Source organism: Nomascus leucogenys, chromosome 4 (assembly GCF_006542625.1).
Source record: "Nomascus leucogenys isolate Asia chromosome 4, Asia_NLE_v1, whole genome shotgun sequence".
Taxonomy (NCBI): Eukaryota; Metazoa; Chordata; class Mammalia; order Primates; family Hylobatidae; genus Nomascus; species Nomascus leucogenys.
The window spans coordinates 120,599,930-120,621,121 of record NC_044384.1 but is presented as its reverse complement, the minus strand read 5'-3'; the positions used below and the strand labels follow the sequence as shown (position 1 = coordinate 120,621,121).

The following is a 21,192-nucleotide window of genomic DNA, read 5'->3' as shown; positions in this document are numbered from 1 at the left end:
ACCGTCTAAAAAGTCACCATGGGCTGACATACAGTGCCCATACCCCAGTGACCTAAAATGAACCATAGACATTTTCCTTCTCCCCTGCCTTACAAAATCCATGAACCCGTTACAACGATGAGAGACAATGTCTTCTCTATAGTCCCGTGTAGCCTGGCATGCATGTCTGTTTTTGGTTCTAAATAATTATGACAAATGTCCTGAATGTAAGTGACAACCTTTCTCAAAATTGTCTAAAGCTATAGAGGCATTCAGAAAAACAAATCCCCAAACAGGGAGTGTTAAACTCCATGAGTTCATACTAGTTTATTGTTATATTGTAAATCCAATATCAGATTCTAGAATATACTTAAGATTCCAGCTCCGTGAAATTAACCTTGCCACCAATCATGGGTAAGTCATTTCCTCAATCACAAGCTTTTTAAACAAAGAAGACATTTGAAGAACTCTACTTCCCTAGATATTTTCCTTTTAGATTTCAATTGAACCTTTTAAGTGCAGGGGCCCTATATCTTTCAAAATTGGGAAATGAAATCTATTAGAGTGGCTAATCCTCTAACGTTTGATGTTGCTACCTCGCAGGCAGAAAACAATCTTTTCCTTATTACATATAAATTTCTGGTTCACACTAACTCTGAAAACAGCTATGTATTTCATTGCATTTCACTACCTCTCTGGCAAGTTGAATATTGAAATGGCACAAAGATTCTGACAGTGCTCTAAATGAATGCATCAGTATTTCTATAACTGGATGTTGAGGGTTTAATCTGCACTATGGTGCTAAGACTGATAATAAAACAGGAATACTATTTCAAGGTAAGATCAAAAGGACATATAATAGCCACATGTGCTACTCCATGACAAGGGCATAATGAAATGTACTGGGAAGAGAGTAGCCTTATAAAAGAAGTGGTGAACGTCTTTCTGATAACTGCTATGGAACTGGAGATGGGAAAGATACAATTCTTTTCACTTGCTTTTTAGTTTCTGGACTCCATTTAAAAACTGGCAATCCGCTAGTAAATTGTCACAGCAAGACATGGAAGATGTTCATTTTTAGACACAATTTAGCCTCCTTGCCCAGTTCACAATGACCCCTTACCTCCTCTCTCATCCATAGAGATGGGCATAATGAGCCCTTGCTCCATCCCGCTACCCTGCCAATTGGACCAGAGGCTAAGAAGCCTAGAAATGTGGAATTAACACTGAGAGATTCTAATTTACCTTTGCTGGTCTCTTGGGCAGAGATGTAAACATTATACTGTGGAGGTGCCATATTTTACCTGTCATGAGAACTTAAAAGCAAATATAATTGTTAGAAGTTTAAAAATTATATCACTTTGGATGTATAAAAAGGGAACTTTATTTTTCTTTAAAACATTTCTGATTTGGAGCCACCATTACTTCTAATGCATAATTAGTCTGGTCGCTTCCAGAAAAACTCAAATTGACTAGTCAGATCATTCAGAAATAAAACATGGTTGATCAAGATTTTTTTTTCTGAGGATAATTTCTTCCTCCCCTTGTTCTCTATTTCATGTTATGAATTTCTCAAATGCTGCTGAGAAAAGTTGCCAGTTAAAATACAAAATACCTCATTAAATTTGAATTTCAAACACATTATAAATTTATAAAAACCATTAATATAAGTATGTCCTATGTAACATTTGGGATATACTTAACTAAAATTGTTTAATGAAAATAAAATTTAACTGAGCCTCCTGTTTTTTTATTTACTGAATCTGGCAACCCTACACTGAGGTGTGAAATTTGCTTGTCCAGTTTGGTCACTGCAGTCGTGTGTTGAGCTCTACCCTTAGCTCATCCCAAGATAGTCTTCCCACCTTCCTGCTTATACCTGAATATCTGCCATGGCCTCTGAATGTCAGATCACTTGAGGCCTGCTTCTTGCTTCATGCCCCTATTCCAGGCTTCTTTGTGTCTTGTTCATGTTCAGTCACTTTTGGATGATCCTCCATACCAGCCATTCTGAAGCCTGCAGGAACACAGGGGGCTATCCCAGGCACTCTTTTGCCTAGATAAAAGGCCATCTTTAGTTTCTGCTTGACCATATTGACATGGGAGATGGAGGGGGAGGCTTCCCACATTTTCACCTGGAATTTGAGCTGAGAGGAAAGAACCTATTATCCTTTCATTTACAGGGAGGTTCTATTCTTTCTTGGAGCCGTGGGTTTACACTTAGACTTAAGAATTGCTTTCTCTTCAGAGAGTCCTCTTCCCTCCCCAACTCTGAGGCCTGTTTATCTACTTGGGAAAAGAGGGTGTGAACTAAAAATGGTTTTTTGTATAAGATATCCTTCCAAGAATAACTATGGAGTGTAAAAGGTAAAAATTTGTCACTCTTTATCTCTGGTTTCATTCTGATCATTATCTGAGTACAATAAAAAGAACCAGAATTTCATAACACATCTTAAGCACTTGGGAGATTAAAATCACTTTTATAAATCAGTCTTTGCTCAGAGTAAACTAACATGGTTATTATAGATTAATTGGAAATTAATTTAGATGAGCACACTCCAAAATGGAACTTAAGGAGCTGAGCCAAAACTGCCCTCAAATGTAAAACAGCATTCTTACAGAACAAAAACATAAATCAGGAGAAAATGAATATTAATTACGTAAATTTAATAAGGACATGAAAAATAAATGCAAAAAGTGATTCCTCATGGAGAGAAAATAAGATAAGTAATCAGGGAAAAAATTTTAATTAAAAATTAAGATTTCAGGCAGGAATACAAGACAAAAATGAGATAAAAATAAGGATATGGCATATATTATGCTAAGATCTTTGAAAATCTTTGCAAAATATATTTGAGAAAATATTGTAATAGACTCAACTAGAGCAGAAAATTATTAATAGTTCAATGAAAATGTAAAAACTGAACACACAAAGAATTATCTGCCCCAAAATTTCTGAGCAAGTTTTATAATTAAATTTCCTGAACATTTCTAAAAACTGATGCCTGTTATTGAAATTATTTTTTTTAAAAAAAGACATTTTAAAACTACTCAAAATACTATCCAACCAAGATAAAACACAAAGAATAGATTGATCTATATTATGTACATGGAGACAAAAATCATCCACTAATATATTAAAATAGTTTACTGCAATAAAATGAGGTTAATCAGTAATACAGAAAATCTGTTAACATAAATTTAATTTTGTTTAAGGAGTAAATTGATAGAATTACCTTATTTGATAATAGAAAGATAAGTGGTAAAACTCCATACTAGATAATCTCTCAAGATTTATAAAGAATATATAACTTACGGCAACTTCAATAAAATCACAAAGACAAGAATGTCTTCTGTTTATTGAACATATTTTTGAAAATCCTATCAGTGTATTATAACCAATATGAAGCTTAGATATTAGAATGAAAAAATGACAATTTATACTGATATAATCAAATTCTTAGAAATGCAAGAGAGTAACTTAAAATCTCTCAGAACCAATTAGCAATCTGGTGAAGTAGTTAAATATAAGTAAATATTTCAAAAGTTTTTCTTACATCAGCCTTAGCAGTTAGAAGGTTTAAAAAACAAAATATAATATAAAATGTTTAACCGTAGCAAAACATATGCAGGATCCTCTATTAGAAAAGTCATTGAAACTGAAATACTTACAGGTAAACTGATATAATGTGTCAGTGTCTTTTTTTTCCTCTTCTTTTTTTTATACACAAGGAAGAGGAGGAAGAAGATATGAAACTGGTCACGAATTGATCCCTACTAAAACCATGTGATGGGTTCATGGAAGTTCGTCTCTACTTTTGTACATATTTGAAATTTATCATAACAAAAAGTTAAGAACCTTTGTGTGAAATAAATGAGATCTGAATAAATATTACTATGTTGGAAGGCTAAAATCATACAAAGATGTTAAGTCTTCTCAAATTAATTTGTAAGTTTAATATAAACCTTAGAAAAAATCCCCAGTGGAAGTCTTTTAAACTTGTTTTTGAAAACTGTTTGGAAGAATAAATAGATAAGTCATTTTGTAAAAGAGTGAATATAGACTTACCCTACTAGTTGAAATATATTCTGAAGCTATAATGATTGTAGCAAGGTGGACTTGGCAAAACAATCAACAGCCATTTGATTCAATGGGATTATTTCAGAAATGGAATATCAAGTTTATATTCATGCCTTATCTAGTCTTCTGATCCTTAATTAAAATTCCTCTACTTTTCTCCTCCAGTTTATGGACTAATGCTATGTTTTTTACAAATTACTTTCACTTTAGACTATTCCACATTTCCTGTAGTTGATATGCAGGTTTTGTACAATATTGGGTTTCATTTGGTACATCTAATGGGATAATTTGCTCATACGAAAGTCTAGTATCACTTGGAAACTTTCTCTACAGATGAATAGTTAACATGTGTCACAAAAAGATGACAAAATTCCACAAGAATAGATGGCTGGATGATATTTCCAAATACCAATATCTCCTAATTGAAGAAGATAGGTTTAGCTTCCCATGTTTCTGACAGTCACTGATTACCTCAGTAACTACAGTTGTAAGAGGTGTCTGGATGGGGATTGAGATGAGCGAGGAGGTGTTGCATATTTTGTAATAGGAGCAAAGCTTCTAAAAACGTATATGGACTTTCATGTAATGCAAACTGCTGAGCTGGGCTGAAGGTGCTGAATTAGCTGCTTTCGTGGTAATGATGGCCGTGATTAAAGAAATATTCTCAATCCTCTTTAAACCAAATGAGCCTCTGTTTTTTAGATCATAAGAAGGGGTAAAAGTGGATAAAGAAAGCAAGATGCTGGTTATATAAGCAAAATATACTAATCTACACTTATCAGCCTAGATAGATATTAATATGCATCTCAAGAAAATTTTAAATGATTTAATATTGGCTGGTGTTTTACAAGTAATTTTTGTTCTAAATTATGCTTGACTCTGACAGTGTGATCATATATTACTTTTAAAATATGGAAAGAAAATACCAGTAACATATTTTAAGTCACCTCTGCTGCAACAGTTTCTTGACCAGCCTTTTCAGCAGTGTTCTCATTTTATCTACATTCTCCAACTCCTGCTTTTTAATCATTACATAACTAAAGAATAGTATATGTTTGCTTAAAATGTTATTAACCTTTGAGTTAACTTAGGGAGCATGTCTTATTCACTGAACACATAGTAGTCTCTACGTATTTTCAGGTTGAATGAAAGGCTGAATAAACAAATGCTTATTTCCAGTGGCAGTACTGAACATCTGCTAATTATTAAAAATCTAGAACGTAGCACATATCAATTCTAATAAAGGAATAGATGAAGACCTTCCCACTGAAGACAGCCAAGAATCCTGGAACAAAATATAAAAACTGCATCTAATGAAAAGCCTAGCAGTCCTCCACAAGACAGGGATAAACTACTGGGAGGTACAAAGAGGGAAAGGGAACTCAAGGAGGTAAGCTAGAGATGTTCCTACTCCAGGACACTTTCAGACTCGGGGAGGACAGCCAAGACAAGAACCAGAATGGTGAGAAGGGAGGGAACAAAGATTGAGGTCCTGTGTTCCCCAAGTGTGGAGACCTGGAGTATTATCACTTCTCACTAGCAGATATCCTAAAGGCTTCAGGAAACAAAATTCAGAAGTATTCATTGTCTTTAAGACCAAGAAAGAAATTCCTTTTCTTGTTTGGGACCCAAAGGTCTCCACCATGAAATGGAGGTACAGGCTATACCCCGAAGATCCAGAAAAATGTCAAGCATTGGTCCTGAACTGCTAATTCCCTCAGATATCCATAAAAATGAAAATAGAGATTTCATTTTTATAAGAAAAAGATCACTTCAGATCTCAAATTATTCCTAAGGGTAAATTTTCAAATAAAATATTAAGTAAACCACCAAGGATTATAAGGTACCTCTCTAGACAATATGAGAGCCAGGAATCCACAGACACAAGAACTAATAGTAATAACACCAAAGGGAAACTAGATACTGAAGTTAAGAGATGGTAAATCTGTGCTTACAGTGTTCAAGCAGATAAAAGCTAATCTTAAAAACATCAAGAACGTAGAGAAGACAGTATGTAGGTTAAAAAGAATCCATTAGAAATTATAAAGCTGGGAAGACAAAATAACTCGAGATGGCTTTAGCAGCAGATTAGATACAGCTGAAGAGAAAAATTAGAGAATTTCAAGATAGGTCAGAAGAAACTACACAATGAAACATGGAAAGAAAATTATGGAACATATAAAACAGAGTAAGAAGAAAAGAAAGGAAGAAGGCTTAATATATATTTAATTGATGTGCCAGAAAAGGAGAGAGAAATGGAAGCAGGGATAATAATTACAAAACATATCAATCTACAGATTCAAGAAACCCAGTAAAGCTAATGCAAGAAAAACTAAATAAAATTCATATTTAGAGCATCCTTGTTAAATAGAAATTTTTTTAAAGCTTTTGAAAATTTTAAAAGAAGCCAGAGGAAAAAGTCATTTTATCATCAAAGGAATGACAGTTAAATAGCAAATATTTTAACACAACAACAAAAGGCAAAAAGAGAAAAATTTAATTAGAAAAAGAAAAATATCACCAAAGTATTGAAAAAAAATTACTGACAGAATCTTAACACCAGCAAAAATGAAAAACATTTTTAAAGAAGCAAAATATAACAGAATATGCTACCATTTGACCCACAAGAAAATTCCTAAATGTGGTCTTCAAGAGGAAGGAAAATTATTCCAGATGGAACCTTAGAGATAAGAAGTAAAGAGATGTGCACAAAATTTTTATAAAAGCCTTGAAATAAATGCCCATCAACAATAGAATGAATAAACAAATTATGATATATTCACACAGAATAGTATAAAAGAATGAAAATAATCATCAGATTGTGCCACAAAATGGCTAAATCTTAGACATAAGTGTGAGCAACAACAAAAATCCAAGCACAAGAAAATATATACTATATGATTCTATTTGTATAAAATTCAAAAACTAAAGTAAATTATTATTTGGTATAACTACGGAGCAAAACTAATAAAAGCAAGCAAGAAAGTCAGTATCAGAAAGAAACACGTGGAGATTTCTGGGTTTCTGGTTATGTTCTTTATTTTAATCTGTGTGAGAATGACCTGTTCACATTTATAACAAATTAAGCTATTCATTTGTTTTATGCATGTTCTTATATCTTATATTTCATAATTTTAATTTTGAAGTAAAGCAAACAACTTTCAAACTCCCAACTAGCCTACCAGAGAATGAACTACCAGAGTAGATACTGAGTTCCTTTTGCAATTAACAAAACTCTCTAAATTATGATTTTCAATCAGCATCATAATGACCTAAAGGTATGTTTGCTGTGTGAGGGCACAAGCACATGAGTGTGTACTTGTGAATTATATGCAGTTTCACATCTTGGAAGCAGGAGATTTAACACCAGGGTACCACTTTTATTTTCTGATATTTATTCTGTGGGCATTGGGATCCCTACTTAAAAAATAAGTTTGCTATTTTAGAGTTTTTGTTTTTCTGCCCAAATCATTGTTTATTATATGCCACCAACAATTTCTGTACAAATTAGGGTTTAAATGTGATTACTAAAAGTCTATATAAAATCTAATTTTGTAAGTAGCTCAGAAGTTGAAAATAGAACACTTTTCTTATTCACATGGACTTGGATTAACACTTTGAACCACTATGGAACAACACATTCAGCAAAAAATTGACTCCCTGAAATCTTTGGGCCATGAAGCAACAAAGCTAGAAAGCCTAATTAGAATTATCAGGTATGTTTTAAGATATCTTCCTTGGAAACAACCAATATGACAATGAAAATTCTGCAAAGAAAAACAGATAGGATGATTTATTCCAAGAACTCAAAAGGGCCTCAACTATCATATTAGAGTAGTGATAGAAGGCCTTAACTAGCACATGAACAGAAAACTAAACACCGTGAGTTCTCACTAGTAAGTGGGAGATAAACAGAACACATGGATACAGGGAGGGGAACATCACACACCAGGGCCTGTCCTCAGGTGGGGGACAAGGGGAGGGGAGAGCGTTACAACAAATACCTAACGCATGCAAGGCTTCAAACCTAGATGATGGGTTGATAGGTGCAGCAAGGCACCATGGCACATGTATACCTATGTAACAAACCTGCACGCTTAGCCACATGTATCCCAGAACTTAAAAATAGAAGGCCTTGTTGCCATGAGTTAATAGTAAAATAAAAGGCAAAAAAGGCAGATACTTGGAATCCTTTAAAAACAGTAAAACCAAATTCTAGCCTACCTGAGGCAGGTGTAGCGTGCTTATTATGGCATAAATTTTTCTACTACGTTCATTCCAGGCTTGCTTTTATTCCCTTAATCTTATGTTTCTTCCTTTCTTAGATTTTAATTTATATAATCTTTGTGTTGTGGGACCCTAATCAGTTTTGTTTCAAGCTGAGATGGAAAAAAATTTAGTGTGTAAATAGAATCCTCTCTCTGGGATATTTTTCAACTGCTGGTCTTTATCAAATTAAAGATGACAAAAGGACACAAAGGCAGAATTTCATATTTTTCTTGTCAATTTTTAGCAAATCTGAAGTCCTCTGTGATGACTGGCAGAGAAGCAAAGGTTGGAGTTCCATACTGAAACAGGCTGACTGCCAAGATGAGTGAATTTGTTACCTGGAAGGGCATTAGAGAGATTTCTACACCCTCAGGGTTCTGCACAAATAGGCAGAAAATATAAAATCCAATAATGGGCAAAACCCCAACTCATCTAAGCCAAACTGACAAAATAAATGTAGCTTAATCAGTAAGACCAGGTGGCAGTCACCCAAGAGTTTTGAAGGAAATCAAGGATGAAATTGGGAGACCGTTGGCCAAGATGCTGGATCCAACATTATAAACAGCCATTTCCAGCAAACTGGCAGATTGTGAATGTCATTCTGTTCATTAGAAGGGGTCAAGAGAGGACCCAGGGAGCCTTAGAAAAGCAAGTATCTCTTCTACTTGTCCAGTCTCCAATAAGACAGCATCATTAGATACTAAAACAAAAATAACTTCCTAGGGGAAAGACAATATGGTTTCTGAAAAAGGAAACCATGAGTCACTGATTTATTATTGGTCTCTGAGGCACGTAGATAAAAGGCCAAATGTTGGCACAACCCAGAGTCAAGATCTTTAAAGTGCCAACATGGACTGGGATGAGAGGAGGTAATGGCTACATCAAGCCATATGGATAAGACAAACAATTTCCATACCCCTTCAAAAAAATTCCTACATATTAGCAAGAAGGGACATGCTTTGAGACTTGAAAGATCAAGATGCATGATAAAGGACATATTACTTCACATTGTGGGTAAAAAACTTAAAACACATTGCCATTTGGTGGTATTGGAAACAGATACAGATTTAGTCACTTCGGGAAACATTTTTTAATTGAGAATTAACTGAGGCTTGGGTTTATACTCAGTAGTGGAGCAATAGTGGTGAGTGAGACCCATTCTGTCCTCAAGTAGCTCCCAGTGTACTACAGATGATTCTAAGAACTTTGGTGCCCAGTTCAAGCCTTGCATTAGGACCAGTACACATTTATGACTAGGTGGTAACTGATGATTGAGATCAGATAGTACAATCACAATTACATAATAACACATCTCTTGGGGTCATAGTTAGCAATAGAAGCAATGTACTGAGCTGTATAGGGCATAGATCTAAAGCGAAATCCAAATTCCCTTGTTAAAGTGAATGGCAATGGTAATACCAACAAATAAATCCTAAAAATGTTATTGGTTTGGTTGGTGGAGAAATAGATAATGGATTCTGAACACATGAGGCTCTAACATTATTATCCCTTTACCTTATAGAGAAAGAAAGCAGAAATGACAGAGGTGTTTGTGATTACTGATGAAATCATGTTTTTTAATGTGATGCACCTACAAAGCTTCATGGAAAGAAAATTATCTGTTGCTTATTATAATTTTAAAAATACAGGAATTAAAAAGAGTATTTACCAATCGGGAATTTAATGAGTTCTCTCTGTTTGATTCTCAACCTTGCCGAAAGGTCTGGGAAGAATTTTCTGAGCTCAAGCAAGAACAGCCCAGACACAGAGAATGATTCTGGCAGCACGAAGCACAAGAGATTGATCTCTCTCCTACAAGTCAAATGCTTCTTTTCTAACCAGTTTTAAACACCTACCTTCCCCTTTTTCTGCTATATTACCTGGTAGGCTGTCATTCTAAAGAAATTTATAATGTACCTGTACAGAAAAAGTGTGAGTGTTCTCTGGCAGGAGAGAAAAAAATTTCTTTGATCAGATTGTTCAGTATTTTCAGACCATCTAATGGCATTTCCATAGGAGCTCTATGAAGAAAAGCAAGAGCTAGGAAAGAAATCCCCACAAAAGCAGATTCGATTTGTTCTAGTTTCTCTGATTTAAAAGAAAAACATATTTTCTTTCCTTTTTCTCTTTACTTGCACACTTTTAAACTGGCATGTAATAATTGTCATTTGTAAATATCAATCATTCAGAACAGAAATGAAAATGGGGCTAAGTAACCTGCTTCTCAGGTATATTTTTCAGCAAAAATTCTGTCTTTTCCTGGTGACCACACTGGGAAATGACATTAGTCTTTTTTTTCTTTACATTGCAGTGTGTGGCTCAGCACATCCTCAATAACTATGTGTTGAATGACTATCCCACTCTTCTTTTTTTCTGCTACTCCTTCTCCAAAAATAAAAGTAGGGGGGCGGGGAGGGTCTATATGCCCAGCCTCTTCTAGAATGAAGATGAAAAGAAAGGAAAAGCATTACAAGCTTATCTCCAAGTCCTCACATTTAAAACCTAGGTAATTTGCAATTGCGTGTCAATACACTGAGCCAAAGAAGATCCCTGAGAAGGAGTTATAAAATGTCAATAGATAAAATTAGAAGGAAAATGTTTGCATCTATGTCAGTAAGCATACAAATGTCTTGCCTATCAAATTGACAAAACTATGCCTGTGATGTCAAAGGTTAGAACACAAACATATGCATGCACACACATATGCACATATATACTCATACTCTGCTAATGAGAATGTAAATGCTTTTGAAGAAAGATTAGGAAACCTGAATTTAAAAAAGCATTATGAAAGCTAACTATTGCCTTCCACTTCTAGGGATTTATGCTAAAGGAATACTGAAGGATGTGCAAAAAGATTTACTCTCAAAGATGATAACCAAATTTGTAATAGGCAAAAATTAAAATCTGATTGGTCAGCAATAAGAGGTTGGCCAAGTTAATTATATCAAAATGATAGGACTTTATGCAGCTATTAAAATTGTAATAGCATCCATATTGACATGAAACAGTTTTCATAATTTTGTTAAATAGAAAATGCATGCTAAAAGCAAGATATACTGAAAATTTTACAGAAGAGTCATGGTGTGCACATACACATTTAAATGTAGGTATACATTGGGAAATACATAAAGGTCATCTTCAGATATCAGTATTCTATGTTCCTTTTACTTCAACTTTTTTTGTCTGAATTTTCAGACTCATTGGATGATGAACATGAATTACTTCTAAAATAAAAATATTAAAAATGAACATGATATTTAAAAATCCATACTGTCAACACAGTCTTTCTAAAAACAAAAAGTAAAAAAAATTCACTTTTCTGTAGCAGCTACATTCAACAAAAAGGCATTGTGAGTTCAAATTGAATGATAACGGTAGGTAGAAAAAGAGAGGAATCATTTATACTTAAAAGGCCATCTGATTAGCATGTTTCATGTTCTCATACCTGTTTTTTTAAACTAAAAAATGTCTCATAAACACTAAAAATCAAAAATCTGATAGATTTTTCTCCATCTATGCAACTGATTCTTAGAATATATTGCCTTTTATTTTAGATCAAAGCATCAAAACTGTCTTTGATCCAAAACAGCCACGCAAATCCCGCATTTACCTCTGAAGTCAACCTATTTATAATCACAGTTTTTTTTTAATCCCTGATTTTCTTTTTATTCCTGTGATTCAAAGAGGGTTAGTGATAGTACAACTTTGAGAGCAACATCTGTGCTTTGTTCCTGAAGCAGTCCTATTTACTAACACAGGAAATCAAAAATGCAAAAACTACCAGTCAATTAGGAAAACAGCATTGTGGATGTCAGGGCTTTGTAGGTACAAATTGGGGAATTAGTTTTTCCATGAACAGCAGTATATTTACTAAGTAATTTACTTTCTTTTAAACTAGAGTTATCCTCTTACATCATCATCAGAAGTACCAATTAAAATCACTATTCATCAGCTATTATCCTAACACAAGCCTTGTGTTAGGACCTAGGCAATAGCGCCCATCAACTACAATTCTAATCATTGTATCTTGGAGTTTTCAAAAGGGAATAATTTGGGGTGAGGGAAAAATTCAAATTCTTAATTACTGCTGACATGAAGGCAGATACTTCTGAGGATGATTAATGTATTTAATCAACCATTCAGTTTTTAAATAGATATTAGTTTTTTTTTTTCCCTTTTCAGTGAATACTTGCTAGGCACTGACAACACAGTGGTGAATATAATGACATTCTTTCTCCTTATGTAGCTTACATTCTAGTGGGAGAGAATATTACATGAAAAATCATAATTACAAATAGTAATTATACACACTATTATGCAAATAGTAACTATAAGCACTTTGAAGGAGGGGAACAGAGTCTGAGAAACAACACTGGGGAGGTGCCAGTTTATCTTGGTAAGTCTGGGGACTCTTGAAGAGGGTGACAATAAGCTGTCACATGAAGGATGAAAGTCATTCACATGCCTCACATTTTGTATGGCTCAGAACACAGTTATCCAAAATATGGCACCTTGGAGGTCACTCTCTGATCTCCTCTCACCTTTCCTCCCTGAAACACGGTCATAAATAATTATTTGACCTACCTCCCCTAAAAGGAGGCTGTTAAGACCCTCATTCCAGAGGGTTCCTACCCTATGCCTGGAAGCCAAAAAGACTGGACAAACAGGCCCTGCAAAGTCCCCCCTGCCAGCTTATGACCATACTTCTGCATGATTGTCCAGAAAAATACAGTTTTCCCTGGGCCTTTGGATCTTCATCTCTGAAGGTTCTTGTTTCACATAAAATTTTGGTTAAATAAGTTTGTTATGCTTTTCTTTTGTCAATGTCTTTTGTTATAGGGAAGTCAGCCATGAACCTTGCAATGGGTAAGGAAAAGAGATGACTTTTTCTCTCCTACATGTTCTTCCCTGTTTCGTTAGCATCACTCTTTCTGGTCTTCCCACTATCTCTCTGGCCATTCTGACTCAGCCTTCATGGGGAATCCTTCCTCCTCTATCTAATCTCTAAATGCTAAAGTTTTTCAGGGCTAAGTTCTAGGCCTTATTTTCTTCTAATTCCAAAGATCCTCCCAAGGCATCAAACCCATTCCTATGACCTCAGATATCATCTATGTGTTAACAATTCTGTAATAGACTTTACCAGTCCAGACTTCTTAGATTTGGGTCCATATGCCAACTTCCTATGTGACTTCCTCACTTGAATATACCTCATAAGAACCTCAAATTTAGTATGAGCAGCACTAAAAGTTAGTTCACTCTCAACTCTTTTCCTCCAGTGATCTTCATCTTCCTGAAAAGAATCATTCATTCAGTTGCTGTATCCTGATTACTGATACAGCAAGTGAATGAATGATTCTATTTAGGGAGATGACATGACACCTGTTTCTCATCTCCCATAATTGACAATTGATAATAATTGATAATTCAGCCCTATCTACTTGATAGCTAAAATGTGTACTGAATTTCACATGTTCCTGTCTCTCTTGCCATCAACTCTGGCACAGATACTACAAGCCTTTTTCTCAGTCGTCCATCTATTCCTGTTCCCCTCCAATTCATTGTCCTAAATGAAAATCTTTTCCAATAACTCTTTTAGTTCTTCTATTGTTCTAAAGATCAAATCTAAAATCATCACAATGGTCTCTAAGACCGTTCATGATCTACCCACTGCTTAATCCTTTAGTCTCATATTATGTCAATCTTCACATTATTCTCTATGCCTCAGCCAAAATAGGCTTTTTTCAGTTTCTAAAATAATTTTTTTAAAAAAGGCGTTCCTTTCTTAAAGAATTTTCACATGATGTTCCTTCCACCTGAAACATCACCTGCTGTGTACTACTGAAGTACTATTCTCTGTATCAGACAAGGGTGCATTTGGCTGCAACTAACAGATTACCCAATGGAGATGGTTTCAGTAGTAAGAACATTTAATTTTAACCACTTGATATCGCAAAGTCTGAAAGGAGTCATGTTTTGGGGGTGCAAAATTTCAAAATTACCCCAAACCAAGACTTTCCCTTTGTTTCTGTCATTCTGTGCATATTAATTTTTTAAATTTAGGGTAATTGCCTTACGGTAACACCCATATATCATGTCTGATGCAACTGCATTCAAGGTAGAAAAATGCGAGAAGAATGCTCTCGTATAAAATTATTCTCAAGGTCCTCATCACATTTCTCTACATCACATTAGACATAACTATGTCATAGAAACTGCAGGGGAGGCTAGTTAGGTGAATATTGGGAGATGGGCAAGAAGAGAAGGAGGCTGGAATGCCTGTTGATTTTTACAATCAACAGAGTCTGACATTCGTTAGTGCACTTATCAAAATAGTTAAAAAATTAAATATCTGCATTTTGTTCATTGTCTTCCCTGTGAGATTATAAGCTCTTTGACTCTGGGTAATATGTCTGTCTGATTCAATGCTGTAAGAGCCTAGAATCGCACAGTGTCTAGCCTACACAGATCATTTATGCTGATTGATGGAATGAATTAATAATATGGAAGAGAATAACAGAGGCAGAAACCAGGTAAAAAAGAGATAGCTTAAGTTTTGTGTTGGTAGTTTTCTGATTTCCATATCTCATATCTCATGGTTTAGCTTTCTATTCCATTTAAATTGAAAACAATCTTTTCATTAAAAGATCAGGCAACTTTTTGAAAGTGCTCAGTTCTTTGCACAGTGAATAGAATTCCCCTAACCTCTTAATTCATGCCATGAAAATAGACATGGGTATTATTGTCACTAAGATTCAGGAATGAATTCTTTTAAAAAAAAAAAACCCTGTTAAGGAGTTATATGATCCATAAAAATTTAAATTGCCTCAAGTACAGAAATGTAATTCAGTTGTTGGCTAAATTACTGAAATATCAGTTAATAAGAAAAGTATATGAAAGCTGGAAAGTTATTTAAGAGAAGTCATAAAATTTTTAGTCTAAGTTCTCCACTCCTTAGCGTATCACACCAACAGATAAGTTTATCATTCAGATTGGCCAATTTAGGTAGAAAGCAAATGTAAAATACCTCACTCATAAAGGATGCTTGATAAATTTTTGTTCTTATACCTAGACAAAAAGAAAACTTGGGTTTATTCCTATCTGTCCCATCCTAAATGTGTACCTATGGGCAAGTTGATTACATTCTTTGGTTCACAATCAATATAGTAATCTTAAACTACCTTTTAGTTACAAATACAGTCGCACCACAATTTTAAAACTTAAATTTAAAAATTAAATGGTATTGAATACATTCAACTATATCCAACCTAATAAAACATTAAGGAACTGATTCATATTTCTGGTAGTGTCTATTTCTATAGAAGCAAAACCTGTTCGTAGTTTCTGATGGACGGTCTGTTTGATCATGTCAAAACGCACAGGACACTAACATAAATATCAAAATCTCTTTAAAAAGTTGTAAATAGCTACACATGCAAGACTAGGTTTCAAGTTTTAAAAATAGTTTTCATTTCAAATAAAATTCCTTAAAAACAGAAAATGACTTTAACATTGGCAAAGGGAGTCCCCTAAGAAAAAAATGTAAACAGATGGCTGAGAAAGATCACCCACATGCTGAACACAGATCTTGAGGAGGCATTTCTAAGAATGAAGTAGCACTTCCCAGCCTGAGCCACTTCCCACAAGGATCCTTATTTAACCCATGGAAAACACAGAGTTTATACCTCCAGCCCAAAGGAGCCTCAACTTTTTTCCCACTTGCCTCACAGTGATCCAGACAAGTTTCCAACTCTCCCTAGCATTCCAAAAGAAGCTAAGTACCAACTACTTGGGATGAACAATCCCCTAATAAATTAGTGTTCGAAGATCAGCCCTGAACAAATGTCTTCCCATATAAACGGGCTGTTAAGCCCTAGCTAAGCGTATTAAGTATTCAATTTAATGTATGACACACATCTGTTCCACTTTCTCAGTGAGCAGAAGTTTCAAGATAACTTAAATCCCAGACTTAATCAAGGAGAAAAAAATATTGGCAATGTTTAAAACTGAGTTTTAAAATATAATCCAAATGAGGGTGAGAGACCATTTTGCTGTAACTAATGAGATTATATAATACCTAAATCAAATCCACAAAATTACCTGAGCAGAATCACTAAATATTTTATCTAGGCTTGTCTTTCATTTAGAGACCACCAACATTTTCCAAAGACCTTCAATTTACACCTCGCCCAAGTAGCCAAGAGATGAGCAAAAATGAAGCCCTTAGCAAGCACAGTGACTTAACCCCCTTGAAGCCCAAAGACCACAAGAGGAAAACTTACAGATTTGTCTTTCACAAGGAGAGCACAGCACTGGATCCCAGCCATCAGCATCTTGTGTGGGTTCCAGGCTACAGAGTCAGCCCTATTGTTTAAACAAAAGGACAGAGTAGGGAGAAGACTCAATTAGTTTCTACAGGCAATGGAATACTATCATTATCAATATCTGCATTCAGTACTCATACACAGTTTACTGTTCTTTAGAACTCCTTATCTGAGTGGTTTAAGGAATTTGGAGGGTCTTTTTTGTTGTTGTTTATTTAAGGAAAACAATTACTTTGTTTTTTCCTATTTTCAAAATATCACTTAGTCCAAAGAGATCCCTTTGCCTGACAAAAGTTGGCTGTACACCAGGAAACTACATTTACCTGTGGATGCCACGCAGAAGCTTGCGGTGCTTCCTCGACATCAAAGCTGAGCCACCCCAAGAAGCCTGTTGAGATATTTACAGTACCAAAACGATGTTATTTCAATGTTATTTGTTTACCAGTGGGTTGTCACAGAAAACCCTCAGTGATGACTTCAATCTGCATTATTTGATATTTTATGTCATGTTAACCAATTTTTACCCCCAGGAAATTCTGATCACTGACTCTACTCAGGCAACCAGAACCTCATCACAATAGATGGGCCCTCACTGACCATTAGAATTATAAATTCACACATCATAAATCGGTATATTAACCAAGTGAGCTATGTGTGGATGAAGAGGTTCAAAGTCCATGCCCTCTTGAAGCTTAGACTCCAACACAGACAACATCTTCACAATGCTAACATTTTGCCATTCGGTGTATGATGAGACATGGGCTAGGGACTAGCATTCTACATAATGAACAAGGCATATTATTGACAAGGTAGATAGAAGGCCAACTAGGATGAGCTAGGTGGAAATATCTGTTAATGAAAAATTAGATCATTTTAGCTAAATGGCTTTCAGAAATATCTGCAAATGAAACAAGGACAAATGAGAGAGAGGGCAAGCTTGGGACATAAGGAAGTTATCCACTGGGGAGAAGTAAATTTGGTGAGTAAAGGAGAGGGGAGCTCACATAAAATCCCATAGTCAACAGGTCTGGAGCAAAGGGGGAGAAATTGATGTAAGAAATACAAAAGTCAGTATGCTTCTTGAAAACGGAGCAGACACAAATTTTAATTTGTAGGACATTAAAGGATAACTGTATTGAGAGAATTTGAGGGGACTAGCTTGCGCTGTATTGAATGCTTTCCAAGTTTATTTAAACCTTACAGCATTCCATTAGGAATGGAGTTATGATCACTTCCACTTTTTATAAAGTTCAGAGGTGTTCGGGTAAATTGTCCAAGGTATTGCCAATGTCAAAAATCAGATCTGAGATTCAAAGCCCATTCTCTTGTCATGTTAACATCATTACTTAAGGAAGGTGACAATTTGGCCAAACTGGGGAGTATAGCATGTAGAATGAGGGTGACAGAGATGCTTTAGGCAATAGGTAAGTTCAGGAGTTGCTTAGGATGTAGCAACTTCTATTTTTGGCTATGGAATTTAAAGGCATAGGTAGACCTTAATATCATGTAGAAAGAAGTGGCATGGTTGTATGCACCACAGATATGGAAGATAAAGAAAACGAAGTATCTCCACAATCCTCAGAGTATTACAAAAGCTGGGCCCGTTGGTAGCCAATAACAAAGTACAGCACAAGCAACGTTGTGGCCTTAAATCCCACTTAAAAACAACTTTCATTGACAGCTGAGACTAGGGTGAAGTGAATGAGTCAGGGTGCATAATTCAAGGAGGAACTCAGTCTCAGAGCTGGACTCTTGCCCTAAGAGTGAATGCTTCTTAAAATTTGAGCCCTGCCAACCCCACTGGCCTCATATTAGCACCAGCCTTGTCCCATGGACTAGAGTCTCCATCAACTCCATGGGGTCCCCAGAGGCCTGTGAGCTCTTATGTGTTTCAAGGGTGTTGTGTGTTCAAATACCAAAGATTCCCAGGTAAAGAGTTAGTAACTTGGCATTATCAGTCAAGTTCCCTTCCTGCTGCATTTCCTCCCTTACTTGGATTCACAATGGACCATGTGTGACTAAGGCTGAGCCACAAAGGCAAATGCCCTCAGCATCTAGGAAAATTTTATCCCAGCCTACAACTGAGGATCTCCAGATCTGGATTTTGAGAACTTAGTCCTTGCAAATATTAAGATGAGTTACATATCACATTTTTCTTGACTTTCATTACATATCCTAAATCCTAAATTACCTACTTTTCTCACTTCTCTTATCCCCCAGCCTCTCTGAGAACCTATCAGTGACAACTACAGGAAGGATTAATTAGTCCAGTCAGCCACACCTGTTTGCTCGCTCACCCTTTCCACCTGCCTCATACCCTACACTTCTACTCATTCATGCTCCCTGAGCTAGCCTCTGCCTCCACTCCTTCTCCAAAAAGGTAAATAATCTCCCAATTCTAGTGAATTGGATTTAAGTTTTGAAATCACAGGAACTCTTTCAAGGCATTAGTTCACCACTTTACAAAGTACTTTGGCAGGGTTAGGAACAGCTCATCCATAAATTTATTCCAAAAAAAAAAAAAAAACACCCCTGATGTAAATGCCCTACTTTAATTTGCTGCACTCTAATTCCTAACTCCAGAACCTGTGAAATTATCAAACCAATCACCTAAATGATGGAGTTTGGCTTTCCATCTCAATAAAGACTGTCATTTATTAAGCTATTACTATATGTGAGGCAACACAGTATATCATTTTATATATATTTGTCTTTAATTAGTTAATAAATTAATAGTAGAACCAATCCTGAAAGGGAAGTGAAGGCAAGAATGGAATTGAGATTTGGCAGCCTCTAAAGCCCATGATTTTAAATGTTTGCTGCCTTCTATGGGACTTGGAATGAAGAATGCGTGAGAGAATAGGAAGCTTTGTTGGGAATGAGAGGCTTTCCAGCAGCTACAACCTCTGATTTAAAGAAGAGCTAGACCAGCTTGATGTTTTGTTCTCAGAAGCTAGCATAACAATTGCCCTCATGAAGGAAGAACAGTACTGGAAGTGAGAGTCTAATAAAACTAGTTTTTCTTATTTGGTTGTTTAAAAATGCATTATATTACCAAATTGAAGACGGTATCAAATGTAAGCATCTGCATTTTTTGTGTACTACTAATACAAATTGACATCAAAATATCAGTTTCAGAGTTCTTAATTTTTTTTAAATAAGTGCATCTTAGAATTAATAAAATGTGGTATGTATGCAGAGCAGCATGGCTTTACTGAAAACCCAGAAGAACAAGTAAATGTCTTATCATTTTTAAAAAGAGATAAATATCAGTTTTTAATATTTTAAAGAAGCTTTAAAATGCCCTTTAGAAGATTTCAAACAGGTCAAAGCAATTATTGCAATTTGTTAATATGTTCTCTTTAATAAAGTACCTATGGCATATGAAGTTTCTTCTAGACAAGCTACATGTTCCTGTAGTAACATTTGATTGATTTGACACCCACAATACTAAAGGATGGGTAAACATGTCTTTAATAGGCCAGATAGGCTTGTGTCAAATTTAATCTAATACTATAGGCATTTGCCAGATGCATGCTATGCACAAATAGGATAATTTGGTGTGGTTTACATTCCCTTATAAAGATGTTTTCTTCAAAGACTCAACCTTTAATTTTTAGAAAACCTGAAGAGCTTTTCATTCATAAATCACAATTTTCTCTAAGCCCCATAAATCTCTTAATGTCGCTCCCAATTTAAAAGCTGCTGTGGTTACTGTTTTACATAAACTACTTACTTTTCTCCGTTTTATACAAACTACATAAACTATATAAATCCATATGTGATGTTTCTTTTATGAGAGTACAATATTTAGGTAGAACTGCTGATGTATTTGATTTTCCCCCTTATTTCCACAGTTACAAAAATGCTCACTTCATATTATCTTTTAGGATATAATGTATTGTTACACTTCTAAGTCTATAAAAATCAATAAGTTGAAATATGAACAGATACCAATGCTAAAATCCCATTAAGAAGTCACAGGTAATCTACCTGAAGTATTGCCATTGGCATACTAATAGAAGCAATAACTCCAGTAAACTTTATACTACTGTTGCTTTTACCAAATGTTAGTATTCAGTTAAACTTTGAATCATATCACAGACACTCTACTGTGTGATATGATTTGATTGAAATAAACACTTTGAAAGCATAAAAGCATCTAAACTACAAAATTATGTGTGGGTATATCCCCCAAATGCTGTTTCCTTTTGTTCAGCAAGTCAAAAAATATTTCTTCTGACAAGGAGGATCTGAAACTATCACTTACCAGAGGAAAGCTCCCAAAACACCATGTGCAAATTGTCTCTTTGGTTAGAATCAAACTGATTAACTGCTGGTTTCACACAAAAATTAATTTTAAAAAATTAAAAAGCTCAACAAGTGTTCATAGTTGGCTGAATTCAGCATTCTAACCCAGGATAAGTAGAATTTTTAAAGTTACCTTTGATTTAAGGAAAGATGTATTTTGAATAACCATAGGACTTACAAAAATTATTTTTTAAAAGGCCAATTCTTTGTTAGAAAACAATGAAGAGT

At 35.1% G+C, this 21,192-nt stretch overlaps 1 protein-coding gene across 1 annotated transcript in view; it reads right to left on the bottom strand.

The window, feature by feature from the left end:
• The window catches only part of GADL1 (glutamate decarboxylase like 1), a 169,762-nt gene that overhangs the window by 92,149 nt on the left and 56,421 nt on the right, over positions 1–21,192 (bottom strand). Inside the window, exons 10-11 of the mRNA XM_003256803.2 lie at positions 16,977–17,041; positions 16,612–16,693 (exon numbers count right to left, since the gene is read on the bottom strand). Of these exons, the coding sequence (XP_003256851.1) occupies positions 16,612–16,693; positions 16,977–17,041 (147 nt within the window). The remainder of the gene's footprint in view (positions 1–16,611; positions 16,694–16,976; positions 17,042–21,192) is intronic.